The 27,105-nt window shown below is 38.4% G+C and overlaps 1 protein-coding gene across 3 annotated transcripts in view; it reads right to left on the reverse strand.

The window, feature by feature from the left end:
- The window catches only part of LOC122561657 (proton myo-inositol cotransporter-like), a 149,594-nt gene that overhangs the window by 8,484 nt on the left and 114,005 nt on the right, over positions 1 to 27,105 (reverse strand). The window contains exons 8-11 of one of the 3 annotated variants that reach the window (XM_043713608.1): positions 23,220 to 23,341; positions 20,057 to 20,209; positions 12,931 to 13,080; positions 12,614 to 12,670 (exon numbers count right to left, since the gene is read on the reverse strand). In XM_043713608.1, the coding sequence (XP_043569543.1) occupies positions 12,614 to 12,670; positions 12,931 to 13,080; positions 20,057 to 20,209; positions 23,220 to 23,341 (482 nt within the window). Of the gene's footprint in view, positions 1 to 9,008; positions 13,081 to 20,056; positions 20,210 to 23,219; positions 23,342 to 27,105 lie in introns of those variants that run through there. The other 2 variants (XM_043713609.1, XM_043713610.1) reach the window with 2 other exon arrangements.

A 27,105-nucleotide genomic window follows, 5' to 3' on the forward strand; every position in this document is an offset into this window, starting at 1 on the left:
CCTGGGCACTATGGGTAATTTAGCATGACCAGCTATCCTTAGTAGCCACACACGCAGACAACAAGCAACATGAATTCGACTGGGACAACACTACTATCATACGGCAAGCCAGACAGAGAACAGCCAGGGAATTCCTAGAGGCATGGCATTCATCCACAAACTCCATCAACAAACACATCGACCTGGACCCAATATACCAACCACTACAGCGGACAGCTGAAACTGACAACCGGAAGCGGCAGGGACAGACCACTATAAACACCGGAGGAAACATCAAAGGAGCGCTTCGCAGATGGCTCCCAAGCACTGATGATGTCGCCTAGCCAGGGGACGAAACGTTTGCAACAAAAACTTCCAGCTCGGCGAACAGAACCACAACAACGAGCACCCGAGCTACAAATCTTCGCACAAACTTTGATCATTGCAATATAGAATGAAGGGCCATATTATTGAAACTTACAAGATTCCTAGGGAACTTGACAGGATAGATGCAGAATGGTTGTCTCCTGTAGGGGAAAGCCTAGGACCAGTGGGCATAATTTCAGAATAAAGGGTCACAAATTTAAAACAGACATGAAGAATTTCATCTTCATATGAATCTGTGGAATTCTTTATCACAGAGGGCTCTTAAGACTGGGCCATTAAGCATACTCAGGCTAAGATAGACAGATTTTCAATCAGTAGGGAATCAAGGGTTATGGGAAAAGGCAGGATAGTGGAATTGATTCAGATTAGTCATGGAATTATTGAATGGCAAAACAGACTCGATGGACTAAATGGCATACTTCTGCTCTGGTATCTTATAGTGCCACAGAGAGTCACTCTCACCTCATCGCTTTTGTTTCATTCCCCATCTTTTGTGAACATTCTGCATCCAGGAATAATTAGTATCCAGTCCTTGCATGTTTTGAGCTAGGGGCTCTGTTAGCTTGATGATATCATATTTCCACATAGTTACCAGAGTCTGCAAGCTCAACAACTTATTTTTTTAAACAAAAATCACATTCCTCATTTTCATATACATGCATAATAAACCTAATAAAGGTTCTATTCTATTTACCCCAACTATTAAATACAAAATATTATGCAGGCTTATTGTAAGATATAATAACGAATGTAAAGGCAATTAATGCTTGCCCAAAGTTCTTGTGCTTATAGCATCTATATAGATTTGCAACCAATATTAGTACAGTTAGAGCTGCCTTACAAAGTTATTTTTCATAAAGCATTTAAGGACAGCCTCATGTTCATTGAAGGTCCAACTAGTGGTTGCAGCCTCAATATTTGACTGTTATATATTGAGTAATCTGATATTCTTGTCCATAAGGCTTGTTTTGTTCCTGTACGAAACACTTCTCGACTCAACAGCTGAGACTCGCTTTTTCAGACTATAAATATACTTTCATTCTTCAATTACATATCCACATAATCTTGCTCAATTCTCTGGGGTGGGGCTCATCTTCCCACTTCTTTCACCCTCAAACAGAATGTATGAAAACATTTTATGCCTAGTTTCAGGTTTTGTTAATAGCCCTTAAACTCTCCCAACTCTCATTGCAGTCTAGTTGGTCTGTTTTGACACCATTCATTCTCTAAAACTTGATGCGAGTTATGCTTAGTGTCTTGGGTAGATGTTGTGTAGTGACATCTAATATTCTGAGTTGGTGCTAACTTCTGTAGGAAAAACGAAAACTTATTCACTGCATGGCATTTAGAAAACAGATCCGTACAGCTACACAACGGAACTGAATGGAAAGTCTATGAAAACTTATACTTTTCAAATGTAAAGAATGTGCCCAAGCAAACAGATCATGTGAATTAACTTTTAATAAAACCAACATTCATGCAAAACAGCTTTTCTAGAAAGATCTATACACAAACTCTCAAATATAGTTAGAACAAAGAACATAGAAAAATACAGCACAGAACAGGCCGTTATGCCGAGGATTAATCCTAACGCAAAATAAAATAACCTTACCTACGCACCCCTCAATTCAAGTGCATGTCCAGCAGGCACTTAATGTCTATAATGTCTCTGATTCCACCACTACCACAACTCTCTGCAATAAGAACCTACCTCTGACGTCTCCTCTATACCTTCCTCCTAATATCTTCAAACTATGACCCCTTGTCCCAGTTAATCCTGCCCTGGGGAAAGATCTCTGGCTTTTGACTCCATCCATGCCTCTCATTACCTTGTATACCTCGATCAGGTCACCTCTCTTCCTCCTCGTCTCCAGAGAGAAAAGTCTAAGCTTAGTCAATCTCTGTTCATTAGACAAGTCCTCCAGTCCAGGGTGCATCCTGGTAAACCTTCTTTGCACCCAATCCAAAGCCTCTGTATCTTTCCTATAGTAGGGGGGCCAGAACTGGACACAATATTCCAAGTGTGGTCTCACCAGGGACTTGTCGAGCTGTAACAAAACCTCACAGCTCTTAAACTCTATCCCCCTGTTAATGAAAGCCAAAACACCATATGCTTTCTTAACAACCCTATCCATTTGGGTGGCAACTTTGAGGGATCTATGTACCAAGATCACTCTGTTCCTCCACACTGCCAAGAATCCTGTCTTTAATCCTATATTCAGCATTCAAGTTCAACCTTCCAAAATGCATCACTTTGCTTTTATCCAGGTTGAACTCCATTTGCCATTTCTCAGCCCCCTCTGCGTCCTGTCTATGTGGGCTGCAACATGCAATAGTCCTCAATACTATCAACGGCCCTCCAACCTTTGTGTCACCTGCAAATTTTCTAACCCACCCCTCAATCTCCTCATCCAAGTCATTTATAAAAACTAAAGAGCAGAAGCCCAACAACAGAGCCCTGCAGGACACCACTCAACACTGACCTCCAGGTAGAATACTTTCCATCTACAACCACTCTCTGCTTTGTCAGCCAACCAATTCTGAATCCAAATAGGCAAATCTCCCTGTATCCCATACCTGCTGACTTCATGAATGAGCCTACCATGGGGAACCTTATCAAATGCCTTGCTGAAGTCCACATACACCACATCTACTCTTGACCTTCGTCGACCTGTCTTCCCACTCGAAGAACTCAATAAGATTTGTGAGGCACAACCTGACCCTAACAAAGCCAAGCTGACTGCCTTTAATCATACTATGCTTTTCCAAATAGTCCTAAATCCTATCTCTCAAGATTCTTTCCAAAACCTTGCTGACCAGACGTAAGACTGACCGGTCTGTAATTGCCAGGGGATTGCCCTATTACCTTTCTTGAAGGAAGGACATTTGCCACCTTCCAATCTTCCGGTATGACTCCTTTGGAGAGTGAGGAAGCAAAGATCTTCACCAGCGGCTTAGCAACCTCTTTTCTCGCTTCCCAGAGCAACCTAGGATATATCTGGTCTGGCCCTGGGGACTTATCAATCTTAATGTTTGCCAAAATTACCAGCACATCAACTTCATCAATCTTGATCTGTTCAAGCCCATATCCCAGCTCCTCAAAGTTCTCATTCACAACAAGGTCCCTTTCCTTAGTGAAACACTGAAGCAAAAAACTAATTTCAGGCTTCCCCTATCTGCTCAGACTCCATGCACAAGTACCCTACGCTAACCTTGATCGGCCCTACCTTCTCCCTGATCATCCTCTTATTCCTCATGTACGAGTAAAATGTCTTTGGGTTCTCCCTAATTCTTCCTGCCAAGCCTTTTTCATGCCCCCTCCTGGCTCTCCTCAGTCCATTTCTGAGCTCCTTTCTAGCAAGTCTCTAAAGCTGTGCTCGATCTTTGCTTCCTCCACCTTACATAAGCTGCCTTCTTCCTTTAGACGAGAAGCTCTTCTGTTCTCGTCATCCAAGGTTCCTTAATCTTACCCCTTCTTACCAGGAACAGAGGAACAAATTCGTGCATCACTTGCGACAACTGCTCCTTAAACAGTCTCCATATGTCTGCTGTGGAACAATTGCCCACAGTCTGTACTTCCCAACTCCTGTCTGATAGCGTCATAATTTCCTTTTCCCCAATTAAATATCTTCCCTTGGTGACTGCTCCTTTCCCTCCAAGGCTATGGTAAATGTGAGGCAGTTGTGGTCCCTGTCACCATAAAGTGTTCTCCCACCATGAGATCTGACACCTGTTCTGGCTCATTGCCGAGCACCAAATCTAAAATGGCCTCTTCCCTCGTCGGCCTGTCCACATACTGAGTAAGGAAACCCTCCTGAACACACCTGACAAAAATGGCTCCATCCAAACCATCTGCACTAAGGAGGTTCCAGTCGATATTGGGAGAGTTGAAGTTACCAATAACAACTCTGCTACATCTGAATTTTTCCAAAATCTGCTGGCTTATCAGTTCTTCAATGTCTCTGCTGCTTTTAGGGGATCTGTAGAAAACCTCCAATGAGGTGGCTGCTCCCTTGCTGTTCCTAACTTCCACCCATACTGACTCAGTAGGCAAACCTTCCTTAACAAACTTTGTTTCTGTACCTGTGATGCACTCTCTGATTAGCAATGCTACACCCCCTCCTCTTTTTCTAATCTCCCTGTTCTTTTTAAATGTTCTAATGCCTGGAATATCTAGCAACCATTCCTGCCCTTGTGAAACCACGTCTCCGTTATGGCCACATTATATCCCCAAGTACTGATCCATGCTCTAAGTTCATCACTCCTATTTCTGACACTCCTTGCATTAAAGCAGACACACTTTAACCGATCCCTTGTTTCATCACGAGAAACCTTCCCGATAGATTCACTACATCCTGTCACTGCCCCATCTACAACTACCGCCTCTCAGTTATGTAGCGCGGATTCCCACCCCCTTGCCAAACTAGTTTAAACCCTCCTGATCCACATGAGCAAATCTCCCACGCAGGACATTTGTGCCTCTCCAGTCCAGGTGCAACCCATCCTTCATGTACAGGTCCCACTTTCCCCAGAAGGCATCCCAATGGTCTAGGTATCTGAAACCCTCCCTCTTGCACCAGCCTCGCAGCCATGTGTTAAGCTTTATTTGCTGACTGTTCCTCACCATCTCGTGGTACCGGTAGCAAACCTGAGATCACTACTCTACCCATCCTGCTCTTCAGCTTCTAACCTAGCACTCTGTAGTCACTGTTCAGATCCTTAATCTCTTTCCTGGCTATATCGTTGGTGCTAATATGTACCACGATTTCTGGCTGCTCACCCTCCCCCTTTAAAATCCTGTAAACCCGATCGGCGACATCCCGGACCCTGGCACCTAGGAGGCAACATACCTTCCGGCAGTCCAGTTTCTGACCACAAAATCTCCTGTCAGTCCATCTAACTATTGAGTCCCCTAACACTAGAGCTTTTCTATTCTCCACCCTTCCCTTCTAAGCCACAGTGCCAGGCTCAGTACCAGAGACCTGACAACTATGGCTTTCCCCTGGTAGGCCATCCCAGCAGTATTCAAAACTGTAGAGTTATTGCTGAGGGGAACAGCCACTGGGGATCCCTGCCCTATTTGTTGGTTCCCTTTCCTCCCCAGACTGTAACCCAGCTGTCCTTATCCTGTATCGGAGGTGTGACTACCTCCCCATACATCCTCTCAATTTCTCCCTCAGCCTCCCGGATGATCCGCATTTCATCCAGCTCCAGTTCCCTAACTTGGTTTCGAGGAGCTGGAGTTGGGTGCACTTCCCGCAGATGTCGTCGGCAGAGACATGTGTAGTGTCTCTCACCTCCCACATTCTGCAAGAGGAACATGCAACTGCAGACAGCCATACTCCACTACTCTGAAAGCCCACTTAAAAACTTCCCAGCAGCCCTCATTTCTCTTCGCCCTCTCGCCTCGCCGCTCTGTTCAAAAAAATTAGTTTTTTTACTGACCTCCCCAGCACCTTTCAACAAAATGTGGAAACAACACAACTTTACCAATCAGTGTGGTTTTCGTTAACTTTTATGGGATATGGATATTGTTTCAAAGTCCAGCATCTTTTGTCCTGCCTTAAGCGCCCTTGGGAAGGCAGTGGTGAATGGCCTTCTTGAATTGCTGCAACCTTTGGACCATAGTTACACTCTCAGTGCTATTATGACAGGAATTCCAGGGTTTTGACCTAGTGACATTGAGGGAATGATGATATTGTTCCAAGTCAGGATGTTGTGTAACTTTCAGATAATGACATTCTGAAACATCTTCTGCCCTTTACCTTTCTAAACAATAAGAGGTTGTAGTCTTGGAAGCCTAGGAAATTTAAACTTCTGATGGGCAATTACCCTACACACCAAAAACTCCAAATGTCTTTAACTCTAAGTTAGAGCCTGAGATTTCAGAGATCAGACACTAACCTGAATAATTACCTAGAAAATGATAGAATTAAATCAATGCTTGCTTGATTCTTCCAGTAACCCAGTCACCTGACTACCTTCCAACCCAGTCGAAATATGCCTCCTATAACTACCAAACCTGCTAAGTTCTTCCAGCAATTTCTGATTTTATCTTCTAACTCTCCAACAGCATCCTCAATCCACCCTATAGACTCAAACATACACCCACCTACGCCCTCACAAAACTTATTCCATGTAGCTTCGCAAAGAGGTCTTAGCCATTTAAACACTAGAAAATAGTAACTAGTGCTACAAAAAAGAGAGACGTGGCTTCTACAAAGATTGTCTCCACTGCTGTCAGTGAGGATTCCTATATTTGGAGAGCTCTGCAGAAACCTCCATTTAAAGAAAAACCCAAAACATCAGAAAACTTTTGACCAAATTAGAATTAGAGCCATATTTCAGAAAGCTTGCATCATGCTCTTTCTTTTTACAGGGATAGTCCCTATAAAAGGGAAGTTGCAACAGTGCACTGAGGCTGCTAAATAACCATGCAAGATAAACTGGTTCTCCAGCAGAATGAGACATCTTCCAGATTTTGTGCCACTGTCTGCGATGCGCTTTATCAAGAAGTTGAGGCCAGCACAGAAATCACATCTAGTAATTAAACAAGGGAGGATATAACTTTAGAATATAACAGTGCACTGACCATATGAACAGGCTACACCAATTAGCTCAAGGATATCTATATACACAGCACAGCAGTCAAAATTCTGGCTCAAACTCAACAAAGCTTGCTTTTCTTTTCCTCTTGTCCAAACAAGGTGCACAAAATAGTTAATGTTGTTTATAATCTACATCCCAGAGTACATAAAGGAGGAAGTGGCCCTAGAAATAAAGGATGCATTGTTGGTCATATTCCAAGATTCTTTAGACACTGGAACTGTAGTTACCCACAAAACTGTAGGAAAAGTAGCCCTATTTAAAAATGGAAGTGGAGAGAAAACAGAATTGTGGACAAATATGAGTCTGAAGTCAGTAGTGGGCTAATGCTGGAGCCCATTATCAAGGATTTTATAGCTGAACACTTAAAAACAGTGGTAAACTCGACACATTTAACATAGATTTACAAAAGATAATGCTAAACAAATCTATTGGAATTTTTAGAGGATGTAACTGGTAGAATTATGAGGGGGACAGACAGTGGATGTGGTTTATTTGGACTTTCCAAAGGCTTCAACCAAGTCCCCTGTAAGAGATTAATGTGTAAAATTAAAGTACATAGGATTGGGTTGATGTATTGAGATGGATGGAAATTTGGTTAACTGACAGGAAACAATAAGAATAAATTGTCTTTTCTCTGAATGGGAGGCAGAGACAAGGGAGGTACTGCAGGGATTAGTACTAGAATCCCAGCTGTTCACAGTACATGTAACTGTGAGGGAACTAAACATACTCTCAAAATTTGCATAAGACCTAAAGTTGGGTCAAAGGGTGAGTTGTGAAAAGGATGCAGAAATGTTAGATTGAGATTTGGACAGGCTGAATTAGATGACAGATGTAATATAATATGGAAATTATGTGAGGTTATCCCCTTTAGTAGTGAAAGCCAGAAGGCAGATTATTGCTTGAATGTTGAAAGTTGAGAGGGGGAAATGTTCTCACCCAGCAGACCTGGGTGTTTTTGTGCACCAGTTGCACAAGCATATAGATGCAGCAGATAGTAAATAAGGCAAACTATATGTTGGCCTTCATAGCAAGAGAATTTGAGTAGAGCAACAAGGACATCTTGCTGTGATTATAAGGAGCTTTGGTGAGGCCACACCTAGAATATTGTGTGCAGTTTTAGCCTTCTGATCTGATGAAGAATGTTCTTGCCATAGATGGAGTGCAGCAAAAGTCTACCATATTGATTCCCGAGATGGTAGGATTCACATATGAGGAAAGATTTAGTCAAGATTATTCTAAGTAATTTATCTAGATTTTTAATATTGTCACATATTTTATCATTAAAATCATTATTTGCACCATACATAAACGGTATAGAAGATTTTAGCCTTTTCAAATGACTGGTTCTGAGATGTCATGTTTCCCGATTGAGGAAAAGAAAATCTTAGTAGCCACACTGACTTTTTCCATTGCACTAAAATAGTCTTTGGTCAGAAGGTAAAGTTAAAATGGGAGTCTTAGGGACAAATCCCAACCTAATGTGACAATTGTGAGGAATTCTGGAGAAACAAAAATCACCAAAGGATTTCTGATATTTTATTATTCATGATCAATTCCATTAATTTGATAATAGTTGTGGAGACTAAAGACAATGTATCTCAAGGACAAGTTACACTGCAAAATTTATTTTCTGCTTTCTAGCCCATAGTTTTTTTTTAATGGAAGTATATCAATGCAAAAACTAATTTGACATTATAATAAAGCATCCTTGCACGGTATGTTATTGTAAACTCTCCTTGTCTTTCGATTCAATGAATATTATAAAGAACAGAAGAATTCAAATCACTAAACTTTGATTAAAACTGAGGTTTGGATTTTGGAGAAGAAACACACATTTGCTAGCATATCCAGGAATGTCATAACTATTGTGAATTTTGCAGGATTAAAAGAAAAAAGTATTTGGTCATATTTTGTTTTGTTATTTTTAAATACAACAGGTCCTCCTGCACAATAGTAGTGCCAGTCAACATTTTTATGTTTCACAATTTATAAATTGCTATCAGATTAAGTTTGAAGATGACAGTGATGTAGGTAATCAGTTAATATTTATTTTCTCCTTTTACAGTTCATTTATGAATCAACAGAATCCATTAACTCGATCCATATAATTTAATAGAAAGTATACCTATTAAAACATGTACAATAACATGAAGTAACAAATATAGCTCTAATTTTACAACACTAATTTTTACAAATATTTCTAATTATAATAAAGTTTTATTTATGTTCTCTCTAAAGATAGATATCCCCAATACCTATTAAAAACTGAACACTTTTCAGAATTGCCAAGATAGTTGAATAGTACATCCAATAGTGATATGTTCCTCATCTTATCTGTATTTCACAAAATTACAATTTTTTTGTGTGTTTGATAAGTTGAATGCTATGGATTGCAAATTCAGTTTTAATTTCTTGGTTCAGGTCAATTTTTGATATTTTAAACAATGTTAAAAGCATGTTGAATAATTAGCAAGAGAATTAATTGACTCAGATTATTGGTCCGTTTCATTTTAGCACCATCTGAAAGCATTAAACAGTGCTGTACAAGTGATTAGAAATGCCTGCATTGCAAACTTAGTAAATATTATTTATTGATGCATTTATTATATATTTTTAATTGTTTTCTTTTCATAAAGCTTTGGAATTCAATTCTTTGATCACAAGAATGATTACCTTGGCAATCCCATTATATTCAATCAACGACAAAATCTCTTCAAAAAACTTATTGTTGCGCTTCCATCATCCAGTAAATGTCCCATCAGATGCTCATTTATATCAACTATCTAAGTATTACAATGCCTTCATTGCAATGCAATGCTGAAAAAAATTCATAATTCAGAGAGGTATGCCATTTCTTAGTGCATTAAAATAACAATATTTTTAAAATAAATCAAGTACAGATTTGCTACAGATCCACATATACTTCTATGAAAAATATGTGCAACTTTAACTTTTAATTTAATAATTTTTTAATGGTCTTTCTGGTACCAACATTACATCACCAAAGCAATTAAACCAATCTAATTACCTATGAATATACTGGTACAACATAGAAGCATTCATACATTTTGACTATATCATGTACCGGATGGACAGTTGAAACGCAAGAGATGCTCATGATATATGAACACAGTATTCACGTTTCCTTGGGCCAAATTTTAGAATATTCAAGTGGAAAACATTAAAAATTGATACACTTTTGTAACATAGTCAGATTATTCCCTATTAACATTGTAGGCAAACTTAGTTTATCTTTATGGAAAAACGTAGCTAATGTATTCCTTTAGATTTCTTAAGTGAGCAGGCAATGTTGTGCATATACAGGTTGCTGCCATGAACATGGAAGGATAGAAAGTAAGGATTATTTAATTTTGAGCAAGTTAGGCACTCTGAATATTGGAAACATAACTGCAGAATAATTCTTTCCCTGATACTGTAGTAATAAATATTAACCTCAAGAGTGCCTATGTCATTCTTCACCAATATAAATTTGTAAAAAAATTATCCTTTTAGGGGTACTGAACTGAGACAGCTAATTTCATGATAACATGCACCAAATCATGGCATATGAATAACTGGGCAAACTAGTAAATTAGTCTGGGATTCCAAGTACAATTCTATCTTAGTAAGCCAATTACACTTCAATTGTAGTATCACCCTACAATTCCTTATTTTTAGAAGTAAACTGTATATTTTTAAACATACCATATATCTATAAGCTGAAAAAAATTGGTACAACAGTGAGGATATTATGTAGAACACACATCAGTTCCTGTTTGAACTGTGTTATTTTAATGCTTTTGAAGATTTTCCTTTAAACAATGACTGAACTCTGGGATACATTATCGTCTGGTTCTACCTCATTAAAGTGAATACACAATATAAAACAAACTATATAAAATTAATAAAATGCTACCAAAAAATCTAATTGGAATGATTTTTTGGTAAGCTTGGTTCCTTACATACAATGCTGTAAAGTATATTTTTAAGTAACACCTTGCCAAATGAAGCAAGAATATGTTGTTGTTGCACATCACTAACTTATTACTGGGTCCTTCATCAAATCTGAACTGATATTAAATCAATTTAATGAGTATATTTTCTGCACTGTGTTTAACAAAATGGTGCCAAATAACACAAGTGCATCTATTGGAAAGCCCAAAAGGAGTCCAATCATCAAGATGGTTGTACTTGGTTCTCACTGAAGAAAGCTAACCAATTATTGCACAATATTTTGACACTGATTTTACTGATTCCATACTTTAAAAAATACCTACCTTTGAAGGTAAATCAACGTAGTAACTGCAATGTTCTCAATTAAGGCAGGCTGTTTTTCACAATTGTTTGTAAGTTTGCATCTTGTGCAACAAAAGAAAAATGGATGACGTAATGCCCAAAGTTCTGACCTTAAGCAAGCCACTTTTTGGTCAAAGGCTAAGTTAGATGGCTGGCCTCCATTTCCAACAAAACATGAATCAGATCACAGAAAGCAGGTTGTAGAAAATGACAAATGAAAATGAATACACTGTTCCAATGAATACTATTTTGCATGCTCTAGTCCCCATTAATTATTGGCAAACACTTGAACTGTTACAATTAAAATCTGCTCCAATCTGAACTACAAACCCTCACAAGCACCATCACCATTACATGATTGTTGGCTCTGTTAGAACATTAAAAGGCCACATGTGCTATCCTGTTAGATATGCCAACTGTCAACACCATCACCAGTGCAAATTGCATGCTAAAACCATGTATTTCCAGATAAACATGAGATCTTAAGAAAATAAAGGATTTTGTAATCATGCATCTGGGCACCACTAATACGTTTCACTGGAAAGGATCCAAATAAAATCTCAAAAGCATTATATATCTACTTTGTAATTTAATAGATGAGTTCAGTTCTATGGTTGCAAGATACATATAAGACAATTGTGGTGAAATGTATTTTACTAAATTGAGAGAAAGCTGAAAAACCACTTCGACAGAAATGTACATAAATTATGTTAAAATGGGTTTTCCACTTATGAATCACAAAGAACTATATGTCAGTGGTCTTTGGCACTGGAAATGCCTTTTTTTGGTTCACAATTAATAGGTAAACTTTTAAATTGTTAACCCCCTGCTTCTGTCAAAGCTAAATGTTTATTCTACATTAACTTAGGTTTACACGATATTCATTACCAAGATGCTAGACAAGGACCTTTCTTGCCAACTTCACTCTGCATTTGAGTGTTAGATGTATGAGAATGGACAAAGATGACAAACTTGATCATTCTCTTGCTTGAGAAAATTCCTCAACTTCTTTGAAGACCTAGATAAGATCCATTTTCACCAAAAGGGAGAGAACTATAAACATCCTATGCATCACAAAATATTGTTCAAAGAATATGCAGGATAATCAGGCTACTGCAATTAACCTTGCTACGTACCAGAACAGTGTCAAAGCTAATATAATTACCTTACTTAAAAAGGTTATATTTGAGTAACATTTGGAGACTAAAACATTATACCAGGATGTTCTAAACAATTTTACACTGCATCTTTTATCTTCAGCATAATGATCGACACAGAACCTAATGTCAACAGCAAAGTGCTGTTATCAGTAAAGTTCAGATTGTGTTTGTTTGCCCACCTGTGTACCACACAATGTCATCTTCATTTTCAGTTCTTTGACAAAGTGGACTAGAAGCTATAAAACAAAAGTACAATGGTTTACAAAGACCCACTAGAGTTTGAAAATTTGAAAGTATAGAATGTTTTAAGAACAGAAAGAGCATCTAACTACAGAATCATACACCAAGCCAGAAACAGGGTAGATGGACACCAATATTCCCAGATTCGTAAGAAGAATAATAAAAGACACAGCAGAATATCATTCTATATCAGAAGCATCATTATCAGAAAGATGATAATTGCTTCCTTTCACTCGAATATATTCAATGTGCCGACCTTCATCAGAGTCCAAAAGGCCACATGTGCAAAGCCTGTTCTCAAACAAACTCTCAATTTCTTCCAACTTTAATCCTTTAGTTTCTGGAAGGCACCCATAGACGAAAAACAACCCCAAGGTGGTTAGTCCAGAATACAAGAAGAAAGCACCTGAAACACAAAGTGCAGTCTGTGAAATATTTCAATACAAAACAAGGATGAAAATTAATTTGACTGAACACATATTTACAATGAAGAGTCTCTGCACTGATTTACCCAGTGTAGCACTGACACAACGTTCAGTGCTTACAATAATAATGTGAGCTGTAAGCCTGAGTAAGTCAAATGCAACGAAAATTTATAAGGCAATAAGAAAGTTTTAAAATTAAGGATAGGAAAATACTGCAATTGTTGCAGTTGATTTAACATTTTTAAATTGCTTTGAAAGCCTGAAATTTGACAATGCAATGCATAAACTAACAAGAAGTGGGCTGAGTTTGTGTTCTGGTTCTCAATCCTGCCGAGAGGATGAAATACAGGCTGAGAACTCAGAAATGCTAATAAAAAGACTAAGAAAATTGAGAAAGGAACTAATTAAGAGATCACCTCTTAATTAAACACAGCATATGGACTCCACAGCTGACAAGAGACAATTGGAACAGAAAAGTTTTGGGCTGCTGGCAGTACCCATGGACAGAGATCTAAATAGAAGAGGGTGCCTCAAGATCAAGGCATGTTCCTGAAGGCTAGAAAGTTTAAAAACTGTCAGACCAGTCTTATGGATGGAAATCCTTGCATTGGGTGGCCTAAATTTATAGCTATGACCCTGTGGCATTTGCAGTTGGAAGAGGAGAAAGGGAGTCAGTGAGATACAGGCTGATCCATTAGAAGGTCAACTGCATCCATCTGATGGACTTCAGCCTTGGCAGCTTGTGAAATATATCAATTGTATTTTAAAAGTCTCAAAACATCCCAAACAGCCTTCTTCAAATGAAGCCAAAGGCAGGGATGTGCTGGCAGACTGACATAACAGCTATTAACATAAATTGGTTAGCCTTCAAATGCGACTGACTTTCTGAATAAAAATTCAACATTTCAGTAAATGTTGCTTGGACATAAGTCACTGAATGCATTTCAAGTATATCAAATAATAACAACAAACAGAATTTTGGCCTTCATTGCAAGAAGGAGCGAGTGTAAAATTAAGAAAGTCAAGCTACAACTGTCCAGGCCATGCTGAGATCACACTTAAGAATATTATGCATAGTTTAGTATCCTTATTTAAAGAGTAATATGTATAAAATTGTAAAAGATCACTGGCTGATCATTGGTTGAATGGATTGTTTTATAAGGAAAGGTTAAGCAGCTGAGCCTGTATTCGTTAAACTTGGACGGAAGAGGTGATCGTATTCAATCGTATTGTTATAACCAAGTAAAGTATGGTCATGGATCCTCCTTTTTCTTAAACCCACTTTAGGTCGATTTGACTTTTCTTCCTTTTTAAACACTTAGCTATCACACTTTGATTAAACTTGGTTAATCAGTTCAAAAATGAAAGTGACCAATTCCAAAATATTCTTGAGTCAAAATGATTGTTTTACTTTGAACTTTGAACAGGTAATAGATTGTGAAATCAAACACACATAAATGAATATTACATGGGGGAGGAGGTGCAGGTTGGGTGGAGAAGCAGAGGAGGGGTTGGACAAGGCGTGTTTAATGCTGACAATATTGTAGAGGCCAATGTCAGTACATATTTTAAAGAGTCCCTTGGGTTGCAGAAATGAAGAGACTCAAGCCCAAGTACAGTCCTGAACTGCAGGCTTTATCGGAATTTACATTGCATTCATAACTGAATAGATGACTGGTTACGTCAAACAGAACCAAATATGTACGCTGTGACAGCCACTGCAGAGATGTGATTGTAAGGTGACCAAAATTAGAGCTTGAATGTTCATGGCTACTTGACATTTCAGATGAATGCAAAGCTAGGAAGAAGGTGGTGCAAGAACTCTGTAATAAAGGATGCCATTAGTACAACAGTGAGAGTTGCTTTTAATTTTTACTGAATACGAATCCTTCTTAACAGAATGTAGATTTTGCTTGTCTTTTCATCATCAGCAATACATAGATATCCAGGAGTATGCTACTGGCAAAGATCTGACTGATGGAGATTGAAAGGGAGCCTCAGGTAGCAGTGTCTTCCAGATGGTGCTCTGAAAATAGTGATTTCTTCAGATTTCTTTTCCAAGTAAAATCAACCAATAACCAGCAATGTTTGGCATCTTGGAGAAAAAAATTGCAAATTCAAAGAAGCAGTAAAAGGATTAAATTTTCCATCGGTTTTTTTTAAAACTAAGAAAGCTTAGCATTTCTGACAGGAGATTCTAATCAGCTCTCTCTCAGAAATGCAGACTATAATGCCATCCTGACTTTTATCACGCAGTGCCAGAAGGTGGAATACCATGCCCTAATTTTGGTCACTTAACAGTCATGTCTCTGCAATGGCTGCCAGAGTATACATATTTATTTCCATTTAGTTATGGATGCTATGTAAATTCAGATGGAGCCTGCAATCAGCTGTAATTTAAAAGTCCAAAATTACACACAGCTACTTTCAAATAATAAGGACATAAGGCAAGTGAGAGATCTGAGTGCAAGGTGGCAAGGGAGTTAGGCAAGCAATGCGGTGTTTAAAGTAAGTTAGGATGGGTGGGAAGGGATTGATCTCTGACATGACAAGAGGTGGGGTTGGGAAGGCGTGGAAAGAGGAGGCACGTCAAGTCTGGAATGGGTGAAATGGGACTGGGTGGTCCAGAATAGGTCCATGGGAGGTGGGGTGAATCTGGATTTGGGAATGGAGAAGATGGTGGGTGAGAGGTTTGGCTTTGTAGGTGGCAGGGGAGGTGAAAGTGTAGTGACACAGGTAAGGATGGAATTATGATTTGCATTTCTGAAGGGAGCCCTGATCAGAATCTCCTGTTAGAAATGCTAAGCTTTCTTTTCGTTTAAAAAAAAAGCACGGAGTGGAAATTTCAACCCTTTTTCTGCTCCTGTGAATTGAAGATTTTCTTCCCAGATGCTAAGTAATCTGGGGGAGGCGTAGTCACAGCTGTGAGAACTAAGTGTGGAGTCAGTTAATTGGTTACTCAGGAGTTAGACTATGTACTTAACAATCTATCGTTTCTTGATTAACTATTTTTGTTCGAGCGTCTTGAACGCTTAGGTATAAATTAATATTTATTGGACGTTTCTAGGTTGAGTGGATTTGCCTAGCAGAATTTTCAATTTCCCAGATAATTCCTTCAGAGTCTACTATGATAGGAATTCTGCATAACTGTGCTGGAATAACTTATGAATGTTCATCAGAAAATATGAGGACAAGTTTCTCTAATGTTGGAATTTTGAGACAGAATTTCTTTCTATGTCCAAACAAACTCTCATTGTGCCATGTTTCCTTTGCACAAACATAACAGAACTTCAACAGCCATGTGCTAATGCACACGATACATAATGCCATCATATTTGATATTGTCCCATTCCCTATTTCTTTTGTAGGTGAACTATTGCACTGAGAGGATCAAATGATGGATCTTTCAATGCAGCTTCATTTTTGAAGTTTCAACTTTGAGTTGAATCTGTCTGAATACAATTATATTAAGCAATGGACTTCAGAATTCCTACACTACAGTAAAAGTCCATTTGGCCCATTGAGTGTTTGCACTAGCCCTCCAAATGGCATCCCACCCAGACAGCACTTTCACAGCTCCCTAGGGCTACTCCCGAGTCCTGACTCAAACTCTTATTAAATCCCAGAACTTGAGTTTGTTCAAACAGTACAGTCATCCAGTGCTGGGCTTTTGACCCCTTCCTTTTAAGACGGCTAAAAATACTACTCTGAATTCAGAAGCTACTTCTGTCACCAACATCTGTCTCTAAACATCTCTGACCCTGGAACTGTTTTCCATGACCCCTAAAACTGTTGAATGACCTGGCAACAAGCCATGTCTCTATCACAGCACAGAACTGAATTCTGGTATTTAACTCCTCTTGAACTAAACATGCTGTCATAATTACATTTCACAGAATGCTGCCTTCCCTGGCACAACTGGACACACAAAGTAGATTTTGCCACAAGTGGTTGGAGGTGTGCATCAGCATCTGAATCAACTTCAGTCTTGAGTTTGTGTTTGCCAGTTTTTCAGTGGAGAATATATTAATCGTGGCAAAAGCTTCTAGTTGTTTGACTACATCCACACAATGTGACGTATTTCATATTGTGGGTAGGCTATTCTTCCAATCTAAATCTTCATCCTGCTCAGTCTTGCTGCTAATCTCACGTATGGGCGTGCAGGTCTTCATATGATTGTCAGTATTGCTGACAGCATGTCACACATGCCTTTTGTTTGTTGCCTCATATTGTATCTTTGGAATCAGATTTTATGCAGTGTCCTTTTGCACCATAAGGATCTTGGGAAGCAGGACAGGTTTGTACAACAGACTGCACTTCCCCACAGCTTGCTTGCCAATGGTGCCCCAGGATTCAGCACCGCCCTCTTGACCTGCAATCTTCTTCCCGACCTTTCTGCCCCTACCCCCTCTCCAGCCTATCACCCTCACCTCCTTCCACCTATCGTATTCCCAGCGCCCCTCCCCCAAATACCCCCCCCCCACCATTTTTTCAGCCTGCTTGGCACACCAGCCTCATTCCTGAAGAAGGGCTTATGCCTGAAACGTCGATTCTCCTGCGCCTCGGATGCTGCCTGGTCTGCTGCACTTTTCCAGCACCACACTTTTCAACAATAGTGGTAATTGTACCTAATTGTAGTTTTCCAGCAACAGTGGCTTCATATTAGCTGCCATCTTCAAACAATTTGATGTTATGACTACTTTTCCTCCAAGAGATTTTTTTTTGGAAAGCATCGATAGGCATGAAAGTTACAATCAGCTCCATCATCTACTCAAAAGCTCAGCCTCTAAAAAAAAAAATCAGACTCATTGCCTTGTCATGGCACCTACTGATAAAATGATCAATTGATATGCATGGCTGTTTCTGAAAGACATCAGCTTTACACGATAGGGGAGAATTCAAAATTTTAACTTTATTTCATACGATGGTGATTTGCAGAGTTTGCCATTCATTAGCCGAATCTCTCTAATCTTCCCAAAACAGACCTGCATATTGAATCCTTTTAACCTTCATTTCTAATTGCTATCCTTAGTTTTACTATTGGCTTATTTGGTTCTCCACCTAAACAATATTAGCACCCGAAATTCAGAGGGGACATCTGTGGATTTCCAATTCATGCTAATGAACATGGTAGTCATTTTCCAACGTTTGCATATGCTATTAGGTTTAGGGGATTTATAGTAGCCTTGTTACTAAGTTTATTAAGTGTGGAGATTCAGCATTGTAATTGCAGTGTCATATTTGCTTTTTTAAAGAATTTTGCCCAGTGCTGCTTTCAGCTTAAGCTTCATTTAATTATTTTTTAAATGATTAAAAAATATTCGCTATTTATGTAACTTTGTTTCTCTCTGGTGTTCTAGTGTATTTGCAGCTTTTGCATTACTCAAGATTTAGTGACCATCTGGTGTGGGTTCCAAGCTTGCATCGCTGACCTTTTTTAAACAAAATTCTTCAGCACTGATCATCATGTCAGATTAACTGAGTTAATTAAATAATACAGTAAGGAATGTGGATTCAGTTTACTTGAAAAAATCATTAAGGTTTATTTAATAGTTCTGATCACAACTTGCAGGTACAGATAATGCTTTTGCTGGACTACATGTGACAACTGATCATGCTGTTTCATCCTGGTCCCTGGCTCATAAGTACATCTAGCTCTTCAAGCAACTAAACAGATGTAACAAAGAATGTAGAAAAACCTGAACCTGTAGATGTGATGTGCTTAAATTTTCAAAAATACATTTTTTTGGATACCACATTAAGAGATTACCACACAAAGTGCAAGCTCATGGCATGCACATTAGCACTAAGAGGTTTGGTTAGCTAACAGGAAGCAGATAGTATACATGAAATGGTCACTCTTTGAGTTGGCAAGCTTTAACTAAGTGGCCCAGTGATAGGGCCTCACCTATTAGAATTTATATCATTGAACTGGATGAAAGAATTGAATGTGCAGTTGATGACAAAGGTAAGTAGCAAAATAAGTTGTGAAGAGGACAATTAGAGTTTGCGAAGAGATATAAAGTGAATGAATGGAAACAAATTTGGCAGATTGGGTATAATGTGGGAAAATGTGAACTTGTCCACTTGGGCAGGAAGACGACAAAAGCAGTATTTTACTTATATTGTGCTGTTATTAAATATAAGGAGTAAGCTCATGAGTAAGTAAGTGTTTAGGATGGGAAATAAAATGCTGTTGTTGGAATATAAAAGAGGCTTGCTATGGTTGTATAGGGGGTATTGTGATTGCATCTGGGTTAGTGTACATTTTTTGTCTCCTGATTAAATTTAATTTGGGATCTATTCAGAGAAAGTTTACCTGACAAATTCCAGGGATGAATAGGTCATTTTCCGAGGAAAGATTTTAGAACAATGAGCACTGTTCTATTGAAACACAAGTTCTTGAGGGAATTTGACAGGATGAATGTTGAGAGAATATTTCTCATTATGAGAGAGACTTGAACTAAGCAACAGTTTGAAAATAAGGGATCTCCCATTTAAGATAGAGACAAAGGAGATTTTTTTTCTCTTCACTGGTTGTTAGTGTGTACAGTGGAGAGAGGGTTATTTTGTTTATTTACAGCTGCATTCAATATTATTTACTGACAAAAGAGTCATTGTGTATAGAGAGTAGACAGCAATGTGGAATTGAGGGAATATCAGATCATTCATGATCTCATCAAACGGCAGAGCAGATTTGAGGGGGAAAGTGGTCTACTCTGCTGCACTTTAAAATGTCTTTCAGTTCAAGATTGGCTTTTCATTAATTGCTTCCACGTTTATAAAATAAAAACAAAATATTCTGCTCTAATTTGCATTAATTATATGTTCTATTGTCTATCCATGGATATTGTAACTGAGGTAATTAAGTTGTCAAAATTAAAACTTTTGATACTGTATTAATTAGAATAATTCAGCATATTTAGAAAAATATTCTAAAATACAATTCATTCCTACCATAATATGTAAGATGTTCTGCCAAGTGCAAAAATGATACTGACACAAGAACATTGAAAATCCAGTTGACTCCAGAAGAACAGGCGTTTCCTGTACTTCGTGCCCACATTGGATATATTTCAGAATTCACTGTCCAAGGCATTGAACCCATTCCTAAAAAAAGAAATGTTGAACACGATTCAAATACTTAGCTCCAGATCCAAGTTTCCTGATAACGGACAAAAATTATTTGTCAAAGTAAGACTGAAGTTAATAGCATTGACTGTTATTTATGAGGAACTCACACAGTCACTTCAGGCAAAATCAAATGCAGAGCTTAAAATCCAGAACTGGTTTCCATTAACCTTAACACCACAAAAAGATGTCCAATTGTTTATTTACCATCTAAATGTACAGACAATATGAAACTCTGCTACTTATGTCGTAGATATAAGCTAAATTGGGCATACGAAGTTGAAGCATGGTATTTCAGGCAAAGTATCCTTTTTAACTTGGAAACATTGCAAATAGGAGCACGAGTAGGCCATCCAGCCTTCGTGCCTACTCTGCCTTTCAATATGATCATTCAACTCAGTACCCTCTTCCCACTTCTCCCCATACCCACTAATCCCTTTAGGCCTAAGAACTATAGCTAACTTCTTGAAAATATTCAATGTTTTGCCTCAATCGCTTTCTGTGGCAGAGACTTCCACAGGCTCACCACGCCCTGTTTGAAGACATATCTCCTCATCTCAGTCTTAAAAGGCCTAACTTATATCCTTCGATTATGATCCCTGGTTCTGAACTTCCCAGTCATCAGAAACATTCTTCCTGCTCTTACTCTGTTGTCTTGCTGAAATTTTATAGATTCCTATGAGATTTGCCCTCATCCTTCAATCTTTCCTTATAGGTCAGTCATGCCATCCCAAGAATCAGTCTGGTAAACCTTCATTGCATTCTCTTCATAGCCAGAACAGCCTTCCTCAGATAAGGAGGCAAACACTGCACACAGTTTGTGAGAAGATTTGTAGCTCGGGTGCTCGTTGTTGTGGTTCTGTTCGCCGAGCTGGGAATTTGTATTGCAGACGTTTTGTCCCCTGTCTAGGCGAAATCCTCAGTGCTTAGGAGCCTCCTGTGAAGCACATCTGTGATCTTTCCTCCGGCATTTATAGTGGTTTGTCTCTGCCGCTTCCGGTTGTCAGTTCCAGCTGTCCATTGCAGTTGTCGGTATATTGGGTCCAGGTCGATGTCCTTATTGATTGAATGTGTGGATGAGTGCCACATCTTTAGGAACGTCCTGGCTGTTCTCTGTTTGGCTTGTCCTATAATAGTGGTGTTGTCCCAGTCAAACCATGTTGCTTGTCATCCGCGTGTGTGGCTACTAAGGATAGCTGGTCGTGTCGTTTTGTGGCTAGTTGGTGTTCATGGATGCGGATCATTAGCTGTCTTCCTGTTTGTCCTATGTAGTGTTTTGTGCAGTCCTTGCATGAGATTTTGTACACTACATTAATTTTGCTCATGCTGGGTATCGGGTCCTTCATTCTAGTGAATTGTTGTCTGAGAGTTGCTGTTGGTTTGTGTGCTGTTATGAATCCTAGTGGTCGCAGTAGTCAGGCTGTCAGTTCAGAAATGCTCTTGATGTATGGTAGTGTGGCTAGTCCTTTGGGTTGCGGCATGTCCTCGTTCTGTTGTCTTTCCCTTAAGCATCTGTTGATGAAATTGCGTGGGTATCCGTTTTTGGCGAATACATCGTAAAGGTGCTCTTCTTCCTTTTTTTGCAGTTTTGGTGTACTGGGGTGTGTTGTGGCCCTTTTGAACAGTGCCTTGATGCACACAATACTTCAGATGAGGTCTTGTGAAGGGCCTGAACAATTGCACCAAGACACCCTTGTTCCTGTACTCTAATTCTTTGCTATGAAGGCCAACTTACCATTACCTTGCTTGCTTATTTACAGCAGCCGAAAGAAAACTAATTCTCCAGGCACCTCCCCCTTTCCCAAACTATCGCCATTCAGATAATAACCTGCCTGCTTTTGCGACCAAAATAGGTAACCTCTCATTTGCACACTTTCAATGAACTTAACCAAATCACGCTGAAGCATTTCTGCACCCTCCCAGTTAACTTAAAGTCATCTGTCAATTAGATGATCAAACTAAATATCTCTAAGTTTTTAATACATATTGAGTTGCTAGGGTCCAAACACTGATTTTCTCTGCTATCCCACTAATGACTGCCTGTCAGTTGAAAAAAAACACAAACACTCATTTATTCCCACTCTTGATTTCCTCTCTGCCATCAAATTCTCTACCCAAAACAAAAACAGAAACTGCTGGAGTTAATGTTGAGTCCAGTGACCCTTCTTCAGGTCTTGATCCATGACAGTACACTAGCTCAATCTCACACACTTTAACTTTACAAGACAATTTCTTGTGTCTCTGAACTAGTCCAATCATTCTACACAAGGCAATTCTTTCATCTCAATTATCAGTTGATTGATCGTTCTCTGAACTGCTTCCAATTTAATTATATTCTTAAGGACACCGGAATTGTATATTATATTCCCGATGCCTTATAAAAAAGGGACTACACTATTTCGATCTTCCATTTACAGCAATTTCCAGTACAAGATCTTGGAATCAAAACAGAGAACAGCAAGTCTAATAAATACAGACACCATTTGTTAACTGGTTAGAATAAGTTCTGGCCCAATTAATTTGATTATTTCTCAAAAACTCTACACGGCATTGGACAAATAAACAATATGGGCTTTTATTAATTTATTAACAACAGACACCTACCAACTGTGTAGAGTAATTCCACATCACAGAAACAGCGTTTGTCACAAAGGAACACGTATTAGGGAAAGGGTACTTTACAAGACTCACATGAAAGCATTCTCTTTCTATTTAAGATGTCAGCTGCAGCTTTGCTTTAATTTTTCAATAAGAATAATGGTGGACTACAAAAACTAGACGTATGTCTTTAAGGTGAATGACAGCACAATTCATCACAAGCTGCAAACCTCGACCCCAAAAAGTGCAACTTTGAATTATATTTACTTATATAGAAAGGTTATTTTCCATCCATTGAAAATCTTGGATTTTTTTTCCCCCAAATTAATGAAAGACAATACAATCATTGAAATAAAATCAGATTATGAATAATTTAAAATAAGTTTCATACCTGGAGCGAAAAAGACAAGGTATAGGATAAGACCTAGTAACGCAGTCCAAGAATATACTGTAGGGCAGAAGTTGTAAGCCCAAGATAAGCCTTCTTTCTCAAATTCTGAAGCATTGCTGCATCTAAAATAAATAATAGAATATTGTAATTCACAACACCCTTCACTAAATAACATCAATTCACCACCATTGCCTGGGAGAGGTGATTTTTCTGGAGGACATAACCACATTTTGCCTCCATTGGTACTAGGTGGCAGGGCAAGAAGCATGATGATCTTAAACATTATTTTCTCGTCTCTCTTTATTTTACTTAGCTATGAATGTTGGTACTGCTCTTCATCAATACAGGTTGTGGTATTTCTCATGCAATTCTCTCATTTATAGTTAAGAATAGCAACTGTACCCGTGATAAATTTCCATAATGGCATGTATGCATGCAATATGAAACTGCAAAAATTAGAAACATATTTTGTTGGCATTAAAATTAATCGCATTAATGCAGGGTAGATCTATCAAAAGAGATGAATTTCATCGATCACAGATGATGCAGAAAGATTGTCTACATCAGAATGAACCCCTAATGCATTGTATTAGCCAAGGCTAACCAAGGTATTAGGCTATCCAATAGAGAAACATGAAATCAAAGTTATTAGTCTTTCAGGAGAGTATCCATGTGGAAGAATATCTTTCAAGGCAATAAATATCAATGCCATCTTCTTTCTATTACATATATTGCGTAAGGGACCAGTCTCATACTTCCGAGAAAGGACATTCAATGCACCAAAAACTCCTTTTTTACAAAAGAAGTCTATTTACCTTTTTTGCTTTAACTCTGATAAAATTTCTTTATCCTTCCCCTGAAGTGTTTTTGTGATAATTTTAACTTCATTGATTTTGAAGAAAATGCATTCCAATAATTATAAGTATGAATAAAGAAAGCAAGGTTCAACACCTGCATTGATTGAGCTGCAGGGAGGCAAAAATTTCTATTTTCAACTGGAGGAGTCAGGATTTGTTAGAAAATGGCATATAGCAGGAGGGAAAGATACAAACACACTGAAAGGCAAATTGTTTCTGTCACTGAACTATATGCTAAGAGTTCCAAATACCTTGTACCTACTCATCAAGCGTGCAGTTAAACCTGAAGCTGTCACTTACCTGATGACGGTAACTCGTCTGGGGACTATATTGTGGTGAAGGATTTCCATACATAATAGACAGCTGACCAAAACAAACTAAATTAAACTTAAGTGTTTTACCAATTAACCTCCCTCAATCATAAACTCAAAAGTCCATTTGCAGCTCTTCAGATTATGAAGAAATCCATACCAGAATGCATCATCATTCAAAAACACGCTAAACGATAAGTAACGTACATGCCAACTTCCATTTCGAACAAAGGAAAGCAGAACAACACCACTTTGCAATGCTATCTTCCAGAACACAGCTTTAATAGTTAGCACTGAATTATTATATTTAAGCATACTATTTTGAGGAGATATAATCTTAATAAATAGGACTAGCTTGACAATAAAAACATGGAACAAAATATATACAGATTGTCAAACATATTGCTCAGTAATTCTACACAACATCACAGTAACACAATCTGGTAAACAATGGTAGCTTTGGGTTGTGTGAATTCCAATCAGAGGCTGTGATATTTTGTTATTTTGTTTCTCCATTCTTTACTGGAACATGAGTATTACTGGCAAAGCCAGCACGTGCTGCTGATCCCCAGTTACCCTTGAATTGAGTGGCCAATTTTGAAGGGCATTTGAGAGTCAATACTATTGTTGTGGATCCAAAGTCAAATGTAGGGCAGATCAGTTCTGGATGCTCAATTTCCTTCCTGCAAATACATTAGTGAACCAGATGGGTTTTACAACAATAGTTATCATAGTCAAAACGGAGTAGATTTAAAAAAAAAATCTGGATTTATTAACTGAATTAAATTTTACCAGCTACATGTTCCAGAATATTAATTTCAGTCTCTAGATTACTATTTCAGTGATGTTACCATTTTGCTCCCACTTCCTTAGAAATGGATTTTCCTCTCTACAATAATCATACATGATTTCCCATTTGTAAACTTCAAACTAAATCTCAGGTAGCTCATATCCTGCTTGTACTACCGTTTTTAATACATCTTTCAGCTTTACACACACATCAATGGACATTAAGCTGTCCATACAGTCATAACATCATTTAGTTCATCTCTCCAGAAAGACCTCACACTTCTCGTCCTCCCCGCCACACAGTGTTTTTAAAAAAAATTCCAGAGTTTTCACCTCAATGACTTGCCCCTGTTGTCCACTAATATTAAAACAAAAATCTGATCAATCCAAAATTCCTTTTATCAGTTTGAACCTGTACCACCTTTTGATATACTCTTAGAAATTTAGTACAAAGCAATTTCCAGAATAAGATTTCCAAATTATTTATAAACTCTGATTCTTAGAATTTGTGTCTTTAAAGCTGCCAAGTTTACCAGTTTTTTTAAAGCAATTTGTTTTTGCTGGATATCTAAAAAATTGAAAATACGGAAATACTCAACACATCTGGTAGCATAAGTGGACAGAGAAACAAAGTCAACAAGTGGCAGAACTGAAACAAGATCAACAACCTGAAACATCAAATATTTTCACTCTTCATAGCTGCTGCCTAATCTGCTGAGTATTTTAAAAATTATTACTATTATCTCCCCATGGGAATTATCTAATCAGTGCCTGTCAATCCAAGATACACATTTATCCTGTATGCTTTGCATTAGATTTCTGAAAGAGCTCCACTTGTCCTTTACTGAAATGAATCAAGGAAGCCACGCATATCAGAAAAGGAGGTGGCAACCTGGTGAAGTTCTGACAATTAACTGTATATGCATGCTAAACTGCATGCTGTAGTTGTAGCTAAGAAATTTCACAACCATTTGATCAGATCAAACCACTGCAAGACTTTTGTGAATGTCATCAGTCAATTAAATAAATAAAGAGGATTCTGGGTAATCCAAGATGAAGGACGGGAAAAATTTCTGGCTGGAACAGCTGCTCCATTACTGATGTACTTTAGGTATTGGAGGTGATTTCCTCAAATTCCAGGAGCAGTAATTACTGTTTTATATGCTGTTGCATTGTTTTTGAACTTTGGAAAAAAAAAGGTCAAAACAACAGCAGTTTTAAAAGGGAGAAGAGCTGACAAGGAAGCACATGGTGAGGTCAGTGCAGGAGAGAGAAAGAAACTGACACAGCAGTGAACCTGCACAGTTAAGGCCATTACTGTTTGAATTCATGTATCGTTGGACATCGGAGTGCATCTGGGAAAATTACCAAACAGTGAAATTCGCAACTGATCTTGGACCAACTGTTCGGGTGAAGTTCACAGCACAGAAGCAGATAAGTGTATTGTTTTTAAATGGGACCTACAGAAAGTCTACAGTAGTGAGTAGAGTGGGTTTTTTTCTTGATTATATGTTTTTTGAATTATGTCTCTTGATTAAACTTAAAATATAAGCCATAAATATTAATTTAACCTGGGGCAGTGTTTTGTAGAGGAATAAGACAGTGTTATTTTTTGGGTCTGTAGATTGTGAAGGAGCAAAAATGGGTTACCGCGGATTACATCTGCAATAAATGCTGTTGGTTGCAAATATCATCAGATCGAATCGATCGGTTGGAGAGACAATTAGAAGCAATGAAGAATTTGCAACAGCAACAGTATGTGATGGATGGCAGTTATGTGAAGGGGGAAAGTCTCAGATACAGTCACATAGATAGGTTAACTACAGGAAAGCTAAGAGAGGTAGGCAGCTCGTGAAGGAGTTTTCTGTGGCGATACCCATTTCAGACAAGTATGCTGTTTTGGAAAATGTAGGGGGTGATGGATTCTCA

Source organism: Chiloscyllium plagiosum, chromosome 23 (assembly GCF_004010195.1).
Source record: "Chiloscyllium plagiosum isolate BGI_BamShark_2017 chromosome 23, ASM401019v2, whole genome shotgun sequence".
Classification (NCBI taxonomy): domain Eukaryota; kingdom Metazoa; phylum Chordata; class Chondrichthyes; order Orectolobiformes; family Hemiscylliidae; genus Chiloscyllium; species Chiloscyllium plagiosum.